The sequence below is a fragment of the Hyla sarda genome, chromosome 11 (assembly GCF_029499605.1).
Source record: "Hyla sarda isolate aHylSar1 chromosome 11, aHylSar1.hap1, whole genome shotgun sequence".
In the NCBI taxonomy this organism is placed as follows: Eukaryota; Metazoa; Chordata; class Amphibia; order Anura; family Hylidae; genus Hyla; species Hyla sarda.
In genome coordinates this window covers 97156023-97170836 of record NC_079199.1, presented here as the reverse complement: position 1 = coordinate 97170836, position 14814 = coordinate 97156023, and the positions used below count along the sequence as shown (strand labels likewise).

General features: G+C 42.7%; 1 protein-coding gene across 7 annotated transcripts in view; it reads left to right on the top strand.

The window, feature by feature from the left end:
- Positions 1-11537, top strand: part of MINDY1 (MINDY lysine 48 deubiquitinase 1) — a 37584-nt gene extending 26047 nt beyond the window's left edge. For all 7 annotated transcript variants that reach the window (XM_056545021.1, XM_056545022.1, XM_056545020.1 and 4 more), the window contains 6 exons: positions 1615-1773; positions 3050-3152; positions 6711-6853; positions 8161-8346; positions 8791-8931; positions 10952-11537. In XM_056545021.1, coding sequence (XP_056400996.1) covers positions 1615-1773; positions 3050-3152; positions 6711-6853; positions 8161-8346; positions 8791-8931; positions 10952-11029 — 810 coding nt within the window. In that variant the 3' untranslated portion in view covers positions 11030-11537. The remainder of the gene's footprint in view (positions 1-1614; positions 1774-3049; positions 3153-6710; positions 6854-8160; positions 8347-8790; positions 8932-10951) is intronic.
- The last annotated feature ends 3277 nt before the right edge of the window (positions 11538-14814 follow it).

Sequence of the window (14814 nt, the reverse complement as noted above, 5' to 3'; positions counted from 1 at the left end):
AAATATGTATGTATTTTTTAACATGGGAGTCAATGGGAACCGTATAGAACCATATATGCGTACGGTTCCATCCTATTTGCAACAATGCGTTTTTTTTTTTTTTCTTGGACTTTCAAGGGAAGGGAAACTTTATTCATAATGGAGTGAAAAGTTTAAAACATACGTTTTTTTTTTCTTAAAAACTGATTCAACCGGACACAATTCTTTCTAACCGTATACGGGTTAAAATTTGTAAACGTTTTGATACAGTTTAGTCCGGTTTTGGGGAATCCGTTTTTCATCAAAAACCTGATACGGGAACTGTATAGCAAAAATGTGGTGTGAACCCAGCCTAAGGCTGGGTTCACACGGCCGTTGTCTCCTGTCCCGCTATTCTCCCGTCATTGCTGCTAAACGTACCATACTAACCAATGGATGCAAACTGATGCAAAAGCATGCTATTAAGTGGCATCCTGTTGCATCAGTTTATTTTATGTTTTTATTTTTGTCTAGCTACTTTCTTGTTCCCCACTTCTCTTCTGAGCATGCTCAGAAGTAATAACGGATCACAAACTGATTGGAAAAAAAACGGGAGCAAACGGAGACATTAAATCCGTTTTCAATCCGTTACCTATAGACTTCAATGTTTAAATTTATAATATCCATTTCTATAAAAAAAAAAATACTGCATGCTTAGTCTTTTTGCCATCAAAAATAATGGCTTTCAAAGGACTGTAAACAAAAAAAACAAAAAAAAATCCCACTGACATCAATGGGATTCATTTACAGCCGTGTGAACATGTCAAGATCGGATTTAATAACAGACATGAGAATATGGGTACAGACGGTAATGTGAGTCCTAAAGCCTCTGTATCCTGCTGTGTGAGCTTTGTTTTCTTTCTATACATCCTTTATGATTCTCCCCTGCAGACCGCCTCCTATCTGCCTGAGCCGTCCCCCAAGGATCCTCTCACCCCTGTTCATAGACTGAGCTGTCAATTAAACCCTCTTTCCATCAATGCTGTTAGAGAACAATAAGAAATCCTGACAGACTTTCTGGTATCTAAGTAGCAGCGCAATGGGGGGAATTTTCTAATGAAGACAGTATAGAAAGATGCTTTATTTTTTATTTGGGAAACAAATCTAACAATCAAAAATGGAATCAATGCAAAAGTGTCCATAGCCTTAAAGGGGTACTCTGCCCTTAGACATCTTATTCCTTATCCAAAGGATGCCCCCCGCGATCTCCTTGCTACACCTGGTGTTCGTTTAGACCGTCGGGTTCAGCGTCGGAGACTCATGACGTCACGACCTCGACCCCTAAATGCAAGTCTATGGGAGGGGGGCGTGACGGCTGTCACGCCCCCTCCCATAGACTTGCATTGAGGGTGTGTGGCCGTGACATCGTAAGCCTCCGCCCTGCATCGCCAGTCATCCGACACGTAGCGAAGTTAGCTCTGTGCGCCGGATGTCTGGGGTGCCGCAGCCGAGATCGTGGTATTCCCACGCAATCAGACATCTTATCCAAAGGATAGGGGATAAGATGTCTATGTCTAGGGACGGAGTACTCCTTTAAACACTCCCCCCGTATATGTAGTGATGTAGGATGACTGAGCACTCTCTCTCTTGTTGCAGAATGTGAACGATGCTATGACCGTGCTGCCGAAGCTTTCCACAGGGCTGGACGTCAACGTACGATTCACAGGCGTGTCGGATTTTGAGTACACCCCGGAGTGCATTGTGTTTGACCTTCTCAATATTCCATTGTACCATGGATGGTTGGTGGATCCTCAGGTACCTACTTACTTCTTACTTTGGGATTGTCTAGGAGATTTAAAAAAACTAAGCTTAAAGGGGTTAACCAGGAATAGAAAACCAGAGCTAATTTCTTCCAGAAACAGCATCACGTCTGTCCCCAGGTGTTGTATTTGGTATTAACACTTTGCTCCGTTCACCTCAATGGAACTGAGCTGCAATACCACACACAACCTGTGGACAGATGTGGCACTGTTTCTGGAAGAAATCAGCTCTGTTTTTCAAATTCTGGATAACCCCCTTAAAGTATCCTCTTTAAACAATATGCTGCTGGGAAGGGGATAGATAAAAAAAAAAAAAAAAAAAAAAAAAATAATAATAAAAAAAAAAAAATACCTCGCCTATCCCCAGTCCCCTGCAGCTCCTACTCAACTCCATCCGTTCCCTTGATCTTCTCTCTTCTTCCTGCTTCTGAGACGAGTTCGGCCAAGCAAGGCAAGTTCTGTAGAGCAATGACCGAATGGAGGGGAAAGGTAGCTGTGGGGGATCAGGACTAGGTAAGTGTATATATATTTCTGCCCCAGCTGCTGCATCATTACTATTTTATTATTGTATTTTTTTTAAATTAATAATAATAATAATAATAATAATATTGATAAAGGCTGGAATACTCCTTTTTAAAGGGTTGGTCCTTCTAGGTTACTTGCAGCTTTTCTGGCTCCTCCAGCCTGTTTTGCTGGAGGTGATCGGAAAAGCCAAGAATATCCGGATCAGGGAAGTTATGAATTTTCGTAATTCCCATTGACTTTATTTGGGGTTGCACAAACAAGGTAGCCACTAGAGATGAGCGAACTTACAGTAAATTCGATTCATCACAAACTTCTCGGCTCGGCAGTTGATGACTTTTCCTGCGTAAATTAGTTCAGCCTTCAGGTGCTCCGGTGGCCTGGAAAAGGTGGATACAGTCCTAGGAAAGAGTCTCCTAGGACTGTTTCCACCTTTTCCAGCCCACCGGAGCACCTGAAAGCTGAACTAATTTTTGCAGGAAAAGGCATCAACTGCCGAGCCGAGAAGTTCGTGACGAATCGAATTTACTGTAAGTTCGCTCATCTCTAGTAGCCACAACTGCGCATTGAAGTCAATAAAATCTAGGTAAATCGCAAATCTTTCCTGCTTCTGCTGTTTTCTTCATTGCCAACCACCTCCGGCTGCTGCAAACGGGAGGAGCTGGAAATAACCATGTGGGAGAAGCATCTTAATGAGGAGTATATTGGTGTAATACATGTTAACGTGTTTTCTTTTCTTGTTTTCGCAGAGCTCTGAATCCGTCGAGGCTGTGGGCAAACTGAGTTATAACCAACTGGTCGAGAAAATCATCACCTGCAAACATTCGACTGACCCCAACCTGGTGACCGAAGGTGAAGGCTTTTATTCTGTACGGTTCACATTACCCATGCGCTCACGTCCTGCTCAGCTGGTCCGGCAGCCGGAACCTCGGCGCTAATGGCGGACATCAACAATCTCTCTGATTTCTGCTAACAACCCTAAAGGGGTACTCCACCGCGCCAGCGTTCGGAACATTTGGTTCCGAATGTTGAGTGCAGGCTGCGGAGTTGTGACGTCACAGCCACGCCCCCATGTGTCATCACACTCCCTCAATGCAAGTCTATGGGAGGGGGCGTGGCAGTCGCCACGCCCCCTCCCATAAACTTGCATTGAGGGGGTATGGCATGGCGTCACGTGACTTTACGACCCCCGCAGCCTGCACCCAGTATTCGGAACAAAATGTACCCCTTTTAAGATGCCATGATAAATACTGATCACAGCACCTAAAGCAGTTGCTGTCCTTGTGACACTTCTTAGTGCGATTGCTGGGGCCTAAACAGTCAAGATGGCGGCTGGAGCTCTCCTCACCTGCTCATCTGCCACTTCTTCTTGTATGGTCTGGCAGGACTATACAAGTAGATCACTGATATTACTGATCTGTGCAATGCCAATGCATAGCACTGAACAGTAATAGCAGTTAAAAGCGTATCCCTGTGTATTATATAGATATATTAATAGAAAAATACAATACCAAAAACATTTTTTTTTTTTTTTGTCACATCCAAAGAATAAGCAGAAAAATCCCAGTGGAAAAATCCCCATAGCAAAGCTCTCCTGCTCTGGACAGAGGTGTCAGCAGAGAGCACTGTGGTCAGACAGAAAGGAAATCCCAAAAATAAAAGAATTTCCTCTGGAGCATACAGCCACTAATAAGTACTGGAAGGATTAAGAATTTTTAATAGAAGGAATTTACAAATCTGTTTAACTTTCTGGCACCAGTTATTAAAAAATTTTTTTTCCATCAGAGGACCCCTTTAAACAGTCACATATAAGCAGAAGGGGTACCGATAAAAACTGCAGATCACAGTGCAAAAATTATTCCTCATACAGCCCATATATGGAAAAATTTGAAAGTTGTAGGGGTCAGAATATGGAAAATTTAAGTATATATTTTTTTTTTCTTACAAAAAGTTTAACTTTTACTGTACATGTTTGCCCTGCGTCCACTACCGTTTTATGAAGCGTGCTCAGGAGCTGAATGTGCTTAAAGGGGAACTCCGCCCCTAGACATCTTATCCTCAATCCTTATAAAATGTCTGATCGCGGGGGTCCTGCTGCTTGGAACCCCCGCGATCTCTGCTGCAGCACCCCAGACATCCGGTGCACAGAACGAACTTCGCTCCGTACCCAATGACTGGCGATGCAGGGACGGAGGGTCATGATGCCCCGCCCCACTTGTGATGTCACGGCCATGCCCCCTCAATGTAAGTCTATGGGAGGGGGTGTGGCCGTGACGCCACAAGCCTCCAGGGCTGCACCCGATGCTCTAAAAAAACAAAACACTGGGTGCAGCAGGGAGATCGCGGGGGTCGCCAGTGGTGGGACCCCTGCGATCAGACCTCTTATCCCCTTTCCTTTTGGATATTTGGATAGGGGATAAGATATCTAGGGGCAGAGTACCACTTTAATACCCATCAAGTCCCGGTTGCTATCAGCAGACAGGACCCACGGCTGATTGAATTGACAATGGATAGGTATTAACCCTTTAGACACCACAATCAAAGCTGATAATCTATTGCCTGTTAGCTCAGAGAGCCAAGATCCTGATCAGCTGATAGGACGAGCGGAGTTCTCTTACCGTCCTCCGTCCTGTCAGTTCATCGCTCCTTCATGGCGGGCAGCCTGTAGTAACGGAGCGCCAATAACACTGATCAGCGCTATGGAACAGTATTGTGTATTGAATACACAATACTGTTGCAGTATCGCCGTGTGCGTAAATTTCCGAACTATTAGAATATAACATCAATTAAACCCCAGGTCAATAGCGTAAATGTAAAAATACAATAATGCCAAAGTCCACAATTGCTGATTTTTGGGGTCACTTCATATACCAGAAAAAAAAAAAAAAGTAATCAAAAATTCCCATCAAGACAAAAATGGTATCAATAAAAAACATCAAATTACGGCGTGAAAAATAAGTGTTATAGAGGTCAGAAGAGAACTATTGAAAATCTACCAATCTTCCTACAAAAAGTTATAATTTAAAATAAAACCTATATAAATTGGGTATCGACCTACAGAATAAAGATTACCGTATTTTTCGCCCTATAGGACGCACCGGCGTATAAGACGCACCCTATTTTTAGGTGCAAAATCTAAAAAATTTAAGATTTTGAACCCAATAGTGGTCTTCAATCTGCGGACCTCCAGATGTTGCAAAACTACAACTCCCAGCATGCCCGGACAGCCGTTGGCTGTCCGGGCATGCTGGGAGTTGTAGTTTTGCAACATCTGGAGGTCCGCAGATTGAAGACCACTGCATAGGAGGTAATGCTCACATGTCCCCGCCGCTCCGGACCAGTCACCGCTGCCCTGGATGTCGCTCCATCGCTGTCTCCGTGTCCCCGTCGCTCCGGAACGTCTCTGCTGCCGGCCGGGTATCCTCGCTCTTCAGGGGATCCCTGAACGGAGAAGACACCGAGGAGGCAGGTAAGGTCCCTCCCGGTGTCCTGTAAGCACTAACCCGGCTATTCAGTCGGGCTGTTCGGGACCGCCGCGGTGAAATCGTGGCGGTCCCCAACAGCCCGACTGAACAGCCGGGTAAGTGTCACTTTCCCTTCAGACGCGGCGGTCAGCTTTGATCGCCGCGTCTGAAGGGTTAATACAGGGCATCACCGCGATCGGTGATGTCCTGTATTAGCCGCGGGTCCCGGCCGTTGATGGCCGCAGGGACCGCCGCGATAGGGGTGTATTCGCCGTATCTCCCCCCAGTTTTGGGGAAGAAAAAGTGCGTCTTATACGGCGAAAAATACGGTACTTATTTATTAAATTTTTTATTTTATTATTTTAACTAAAAAGTGCACTGCATAGAAACGAAAGCCCCCAAACATTTCAATGTTTTTTTTTTCTTTTCCCCTCATGTGGGTCTGTAGGTGGAAATTAAAAGCCTTATGGTTATAAAGTTGTAAGGCGAGGAAAAAACGAAAGTGCAAAAAAAAAAAAACCTGCGTACACTACTTAAAGGGGTACTCTGCTGCTCAGCGTTTGGTACAAACTGTTCCGAACGTTAGAGCTGGCGCTGGGAGCTTGTGACTTCTTAGCCCCGCCCCCTCAATGCAAGTCTATGGGAGGGGGCGTGACAGTACAGGACACTTCTTGTACCTTTTGTGGATTTGTTGATTTTAATGCCAGGCAAGGGGGAAAAAATGCTGTAAAACCTGAGCAATATATATATATTTTTTTTTTTCCACGATCACAGGAGATAGTTGTACTGAACAGTTAAAATTTACCGACATCTGGGGATAATATTTACATGGCCGAGTACGCCGGCTCCATGAGAGACCAGATGAGCTCACGTCAGTGCGGATTTCAGGTCAGGCTTGTGTTATGTGGACAGGACTTCTTATTCTGTATGTCATGTGTTTCCTCAGGACTCCTCGCAGAACAGTTCCTGGAGTCCTCGGCGACGCAGCTGACTTACCACGGGCTGTGTGAGCTGATGGCAGCGGTGAAGGAGGGGGAGCTGAGCGTCTTCTTCCGGAACAATCATTTCAGCACACTAATAAAGCACAAGGTACAGTCCTGTCACTCCGTATCCTTCCCCAACACAGTACTACACCCCCAGCATTACTGTAAAGGGTTCAATGGAAACAAAACAGAAGTGATTGCTTCAACATATGGGAAACCTGGACCCCCCCCCCCCTCCCCAATCGGTTTAGTCTATCCAGTCAATTGATTTCTAAAGGTCCTAGATATGTCAGGCATTTTTTTTTTTTTTATATATATATTTTATATTATTATAAAAAAAAATTATTCTATGTTTTTATTTTAATTTATTTAAATGGATTTATTTATTTATATTTTATTTGTATTTAATTTTTATCTAAAGGGATTTATTTATTTTTATTTATGTATTTTTATTTTTTATTCTGTTATTTTTAATTGTATGTATTTTGTTTATTTTATTTTTAGTTCTATGTTTTTATTTATTTAAATGGGTTTATTTAGTTTTATTTTATATTTTATTTTATTTTTTAATTCTGTTTTGAATTTTTATGTATTTAAATGTGTGTTTAATTAAACTTTATTTATTTTATTGATATTTTATTTATTTATAATTTGTAAAATTTTTATTATTTTTGATATTTATATCCATTATGCCCGGGCTGCCGTAATAAAATAATAAACATTTAACTTCCGCCACTCCATTCGTTGCTGCTGATATTGCTATCCCGCTCCCCGCACTCTTCAACCGTAACCGACACCTCGTACTGCGGTTCAGCTAATTGGCTGAGCCGCAGTGCGAGGTGTCTGGCACCAAAAGGCGGAAGAAGGCCTGGAATGGCGGTATCCGTGGACTGGCGAATGGTATGTTCTAAGGTAAAAAAAATTACTTAACCTTTATCTCAAGGATAGATAAGTTATAGATCGCTGGGACCCCTGAACGGGGCCCCAGCTGTCTGCTGGAAGGGGGCGCGCCGACCCCCACGCAGAGCGACGGCCGACACCCCCTCCCCTCATCATGTATCCCATAGAGATACATGGAGGGAGTATGTCGGTTGCGGCTTCCTGCGGAGGTCCAAGCCGCCACTTCTGGCAGACTGTCAAGTCCCTGTTCAGGGGATCGCAGGGGGTCCCAGCAATCTATAACTTATAGATAACTTATTCCATTTCTGAGCTTTGACTGGTCATACTACCCATTAGGGAGCGCACGTTACGATGTGTAATAGCTGTAAAAGGCTTGGCGGGAAGCAGAACCAAAGGTAATCACCAAGCTTTTCCAGAGCCCTGAACAGCACTACTACATAACTAGATGGCAGTGTCATCAGGAGGCCTTTTATTTACTACTTATTGACATGTAATGTGTGTCTCCCCTTCCAGGGTCACCTGTACCTGCTGGTCACAGACCAGGGCTTCTTGCAGGAAGAGAAGGTGATCTGGGAGAGCCTGCACAACGTGGAAGGAGACAGCTGCTTCTGCGACTCCGACTTCCACCTCACTCAGCACATTGAGAAGGACCCATCGTTCAGCTCCCCGCAACAACTGCAGCAACAGCAGGTGGACCAGGTAGTGCGCAGAGTCTTACAGGGGTCTGACACCTGCTGCTTTGTCTGTGGGTGTAGAGGCACCCATAACACCTTTTGTTTTCCAACCAGTGTGCCTCCAGCTGTTGCAAAACTACAACTCCCAGCATGCCCGGACAGCCAACGGCTGTCCGGGCATGCTGGGAGTTGTAGTTTTGCAACAGCTGGAGGCACCCTGGTTGGGGAAACACTGGCATATACTGATCAGTCAGATCTACGCTCTCCTAGTACAGTCTGCCATAGGGGACTTTAATAAGCAATCTCTGGATTGCTTATACCAGTGTCTGCCAACCAGGGTGCCCCCAGCTGTTGCACAACTACAACTCCGGGCATGCTGGAAGTTGTAGTTTTGCAACAGCTGGAGGCACCCCGTTTGGGAAACACTGCAGTAGACCAAAGGATGATCCTTTTCTCTATTCTCTTGCAGGATTACATGATCGCATTGTCTTTACAGCAGCAGCAGCAAGGTTCTCTGCCCATGAGTGACCTAGAGCTGGCCCAGCAGCTGCAGAAAGAGGAGTATCAGCAGCAGCTTCCACCCCAGGCGCCCCCACAATCTCCCCAGCAGGTAAGTGACCTCTACACTGGCATCATGTCACCTCCTTAAGCCACTGTGATGTCTTCACTTTAGGCAATGCAAGTGTTTCTCAACCAGGGTGCCTCCAGCTGTTGAAAAACTACAACTCCCAGCATGCCCGGACAGCCTACGGCTGGAGACGCTTTGGTTGGGAAACACCGATGTAGATGTTTAAAGGAAAAGTCTCCTGCCTGAAATTACAGAAAAACGTATCCCCTATCCACAAGTTTTAGATCCCGGGGGGGTCTGACCTATGAGGGACCCCGCAATCTCCTGTACAGTTCTCCCCTAATTTTTTGGCTCTCCCATAGAGATATATGTAGGGGGGGTGGCGGCCCGTGCTTCAGGCAGGGACCATGACGCACCGCTCTGGGGGAGAGCCGGGGGGGGGGGGCCCAGTGGTCGGACCCTCGCTATCTGAAATGTATCCCTTATCCTGCAGATAGGGGATACGTTTTTCTGTAATTTCAGGCATGAGACCTTTCTCCTTTTTTAAATGGAACCCTATTCCTTCATGTAAGCACAGCCTTAAAGGGGGTACTTCTTTTTTATTTATTTATTATTATTACTATTATTATTATTATTATTATTATTATTATATATTTTTTTTTTTTTTTTTATCAACTGGTGCCAGAAAGTGAAACAGATTTGTAACTGACTTTAAAAAAAAATCTTAATCCTTCCAGTACTTAGAGTACAGCAATTAGCTGCTGAATACTACTGAGGAAATTATTAATTTCTTTTTGGAACACAGTGCTCTCTGCTGACATCTCTGTCCATTTTTGGAACTGTCCAGAGCAGCATATGTTTGCTATGGGGATTTCCTTTTACTCTGGACAGTTCCTAAAATGGACAGAGATGTCAGCAGAGAGCACTGTGCTCGTGATGTCAGCAGAGAGCTCTGTGTTCCAAAAAGAAAAGAATGTCCCCTGTAGTATTCAGCAGCTAATAAGTACTGGAATGATTAAGATGTTTTAATAGAAGTCATTTACAAATCTGTTTAACTTTCTAGCACCAGTTGATTAAAAAAATTAAAAATTACGGAATTATGCATTTCCACCGGAATACCCTTTTAAAGGAAAAGTATCGTGGACAAAAAACGTATCTCCTATCCGCAAGTTTTAGATCGTGGGGGGTCCGAGCGATGGGGCCCCTCGCAATATCCTGTATGGAGCTCCGGCTCTTTTTCCACAGCAGTGCCATTACGACCCCCACATGAAGCAGGGGCCGCCATGCCCCCTCCATACAGCTCAATGGGAAACCCGTTGGGCAATCTCGTCTCTCCCATAGAGCTAAGTAGAGGGAGCGTGGCAGCCTCCGCTTCGGGCGGGGGTCTTGACGCGCCACTGTGGAGGAGAGCCGTGGCTCCATTCAGGAGATCGCGGGGGGCCCCAATGCTCGGACCCCCGTGATCCAAAACGTATCCCCCTAGGGCAGTGGTCTTCAACCTGCGGACCTCCAGATGTTGCAAAACTACAACTCCCAGCATGCCCAGACAGCCAACGGCTGTCCGGGCATGCTGGGAGTTGTAGTTTTGCAACATCTGGAGGTCCGCAGGTTGAAGACCACTGCCCTAGGGGATACGTTTTTGTCCATAATACCTCTTTAATCCAAACCAACTCGCTGTTCCTTATCTTGTCCACTTGGTGGCGACATACTACTACAATCTGAGGACGGCTCAGCCTTCCATCTCCATAACAAGCTGTCAATCATTGATTTGGTCTTCACTGTGTAGGAAGGACGAGTGGGTGAAGCGTCATCTCTGCTATTTAGTACAGAGTAATCTGTCCTGTTATGTAGGGCATTACATAGGTGCCTGGAAATATGCTCAAAATCTCCTCTAATCACAGGAGAGATGGAGAGAGCGGTGAGTCAGCGTCCTGCTGTGTATAATCCAGCTTCTCGCCAATCATGGCCAAGAGTACGACGATCACGTCCCTGCAAAATCCATTACAGGTCATTTATTATTAAATTTTGCTTATTATTTTTATTATATTTTATTTTTTTCTAGCCAAGGCCTCAGACTTCCGGACGTCAGCCCTCGGAGCGCCGGCAGAGACAGAAGGATTCGGACTGTGTCCTGCTATAGCCCCGCCGCTATGTAACAAGCAAAAGGAATCCAGGGTTCAACCACCAGGGGGCGCTGCACGGGCCTCCCTCACTGTACAGCAGATGCTTGGAGTCCCTGCTCAGTTCTCTGCTGAGTTTGTATACATTTTCCGGGCCCCTTTTTTCTTATCTAAGCACTTAGGGCGTGTGACTGACTTATTTCTTTCCTTGTAATATAAAACCCAATAGCGAGGAGAGATTTCCCGCACCAACTCGATTCTCAATCCCCCCCACCTATCTCCTGCCTTTCTCAATCTCCTCTTCAGTCCTGGTTTTTGTATTATGACTGTCAGTACTCCAATGAGGCCTTTTTTGGGGGGGTCCTCGACAAGGTAAATCTTCCATTTTCTCTTTCTGTAGCAGCCGAAAAAGGGGTTAAAAAAAAATCTGTTTCACCTTTTGGATGGCACTTGCATCTTACACTGTTTTCCAGTTACATCAGGTCTTCTACACCAGTGTTTCCCAACCAGGGTGCCTCCAGCTGTTGCAAAGCTACAACTCCCAGCATGCCCGGACAGCCTTCGGCTGTCCGGGCATGCTGGGAGTTGTAGTTTTGCAACAGCAGGAGGCACTCTGGATGCAAAACACTCTTCTACACCAGTCACTTCCAAAACTGCATCTCCCTGTATCCCCTGCCGGCTCATTGTCTGGATAGAGTATATCCTCGCGGAGGATGTAGTGTCTATATTTGGCACTGTGCAATGTATTATAGGAGATATTTAAATGCAGTTTTGGATGTGACCATGTACAAAAAAAATAGAATTTAAATTAAAAATAAATAAATGTTGTTTTTTTTTTTGTGTGTAATAAAAAAAAAAGAATAAATATATATTCTTTTTTTAACACACACATAATATATATATATATATATATATATATATATATTATAAATCTTTTTTAATTACACAAAATATATATAATTTCTTTTTTTTACACACATACATATACATATATATATATATATATATATATATATATATATGTGTATATGTATGTGTGTAAAAAAAAGAAATTATATATATTTTGTGTAATTAAAGAAATATTTATAATATATATTATAAATATTTCTTTTTTTAATTACACAAAATATATAATTTCTTTTTTTTACACACACATACACACACATATATATATATATATATATATATATATAGTGTATGTGTGTGTAAAAAAAAGAAATTATATATTTTGTGTAATTAAAAAAAAATATTTATAACACACACACATATAATATGTGTGTGTGTTTATAAATATTTCTTTTTTAGTTACACAATAAATTGTTTAGTATCCCGATTAGAGATGAGCGAACTTACAGTAAATTCGATTCGTCACGAACTGCTCGGCTCGGCAGTTGATGACTTTTCCTGCATAAATTAGTTCAGCTTTCCGGTGCTCCCGTGGGCTGGAAAAGGTGGATACAGTCCTAGGAGACTCTTTCCTAGGAATGTATCCACCTTTTCCAGCCCACCGGAGCACCGGAAAGCTGAACTAATTTATGCAGGAAAAGTCATCAACTGCCGAGCCGAGAAGTTTGTGACGAATCGAATTTACTGTAAGTTCGCTCATCTCTAATCCCGATCTATCTAAGACCAGTAAAGCAAAGTCTTTACAATGTATTTCATAGACCTTCATTAATTGTTTATAGGTGGCGCTGCGCCTCCATAAACGGGTCCATTAACCCATTTACCCCCAACTACAAAGTCTAAATTGTAGGGGCTGGTGTCAGTATATGCCTCTCCCAACAGAGGGAGATCATTCGACCATTATTTTATTAGTTCCATACAGACATACACAGAGGCTGTAGTTAAGGCTGGGTTCACACGGTGCAGTTTTTTTCTTTTTTATTGTGTTCATGTTTTGAAGGTGAAATGTATGCATTTTTACAGCAAATTGCTGCGGCTTTAAAAGTGATGTTTTTCACGGGGAAAACGCAGCAGATAGACGGGTTTTTTTTTGGTTTTTTTTTCCTGACCTTCAAAATGTAGAAAAAAAACAAAAAAAGCTCAAACACCAGTTTGAACACAATAAAGTGAGATGTGGGAGCTGTATCATTTATAGATGATAATGGGGCAGAATGTGAATGTTAGGCCTTGTTCACACGGCGGTATCTGGTAGGTATCGGTCTGTTACAGCAGAGTCCTATTGTTTTCCAAGGGATTCTGCCTCACCGTGAATACGGCCGAATGTCCGCGCCGGAAACATTTAGCAAAATGAACATAGCCTTGAAGGGGAGCGCTTACTTCCTATAGCGTAACCATGGCAACACTGGACGGCCTCCTTTTTTTTTTTTTATATTCCCACTTTAGGACGATGCTTATGTGGCGGAGTTTCTTCTATTCCGCCCAGAAAAGCAGACTGCAGATTTTTCACACTTTTGGAAAATTCAAGCAGAATTTATTTATTTATTTTTATTTTTTTTTGCTTTGAATGCTAGCGGAATCTGTGCTTTAAGAGTCCCGTTAACTTCAGTGGGGCGCCAAACAGAATTCCGCAATTTTAAAAGATGGCTTATAATTTTGCGGAATGTGTTAATGGAACAGCGGAATCACCATTGAACTTAATGTGCACTAAAATTTCCGGAATATTTCCGCTTGGAAATTCCGCCGTGTGAATATGGCCTAAGCGAGATATTTTCTGCTGCCAGTCAAAAGTGTGTGTGTATGTGTGTGTGTATATATGTGTGTGTGTATATGTATGTGTGTGTGTGTATAATATATATATATATATATATATATATATATATATATACACATACACGTTATACACATGTTTTATATATATATGTACATACACATATTTATATACGTGTGTGTATGTATATATACATACACACATATGTATATAAATATGTGTATGTACATATAAAATATGTGTATAATATATAAATGTGTGTGTATAAATATGTATGTATGTGTGTAATATATCACACACATATATATAATACACATATATATTTATATATATATTACACATATTTTATATATATATATATATATATACACATATTTATTTATATATGTGTGTGTGTATGTATGTATGTGTGTGTATATATATGTATGTGTGTGTGTGTATGTATATATATATATATATATATATATATATGTGTGTGTATATGTATGTATGTGTAAATATATATATATATATATATATATATATATATATATATATATATATATATTTATATATTATTTACACACACTCTTATGCTAATCACATGGTACGTGAAGTTGTGTGATTGGCTCCTAAACAGCACATGACTGGCAGCGTCGGGGGTTCCTCTTGTATTTAGGCAAAGCTCTACCTTTTCACATCCCTTTAACTCTTCGATTGCCTTATATACTTTCAGGTCAGGTTCCTTGCAGCTCTCCATTTCCCGTGTAGATATTTAGGACTCGGGGTCAGTGTTCCCGTAGTAAAATCCCATTAATCCGGTATCCATTTTTATAATTTTTTTTTCTTGGCCTCCCCGATATGTCATCTAAAATAGCAGTACTGCCAGATGAGCAGAGATTTACCAGGTTGTAGGATATTGGACTCTTTCCTCTGGTCGCTGTGAAGGTGGGAGTCTTTATTGGGCTTATCCGAAGACCAAACACTACGGCTGTCTCAGCGGTTCAGCTCCTCGTGGGCGGGGCTGCTTTTATATGTATTATGGCTAATGTTCCACAGATGTAAATATGAGGGCTTTCCTCTTTATGGTGTCAGGCTCGCCATCTCTCTCATTGACTACACTTTCTAACCCCACCGCTGCATTCATCCCCATCC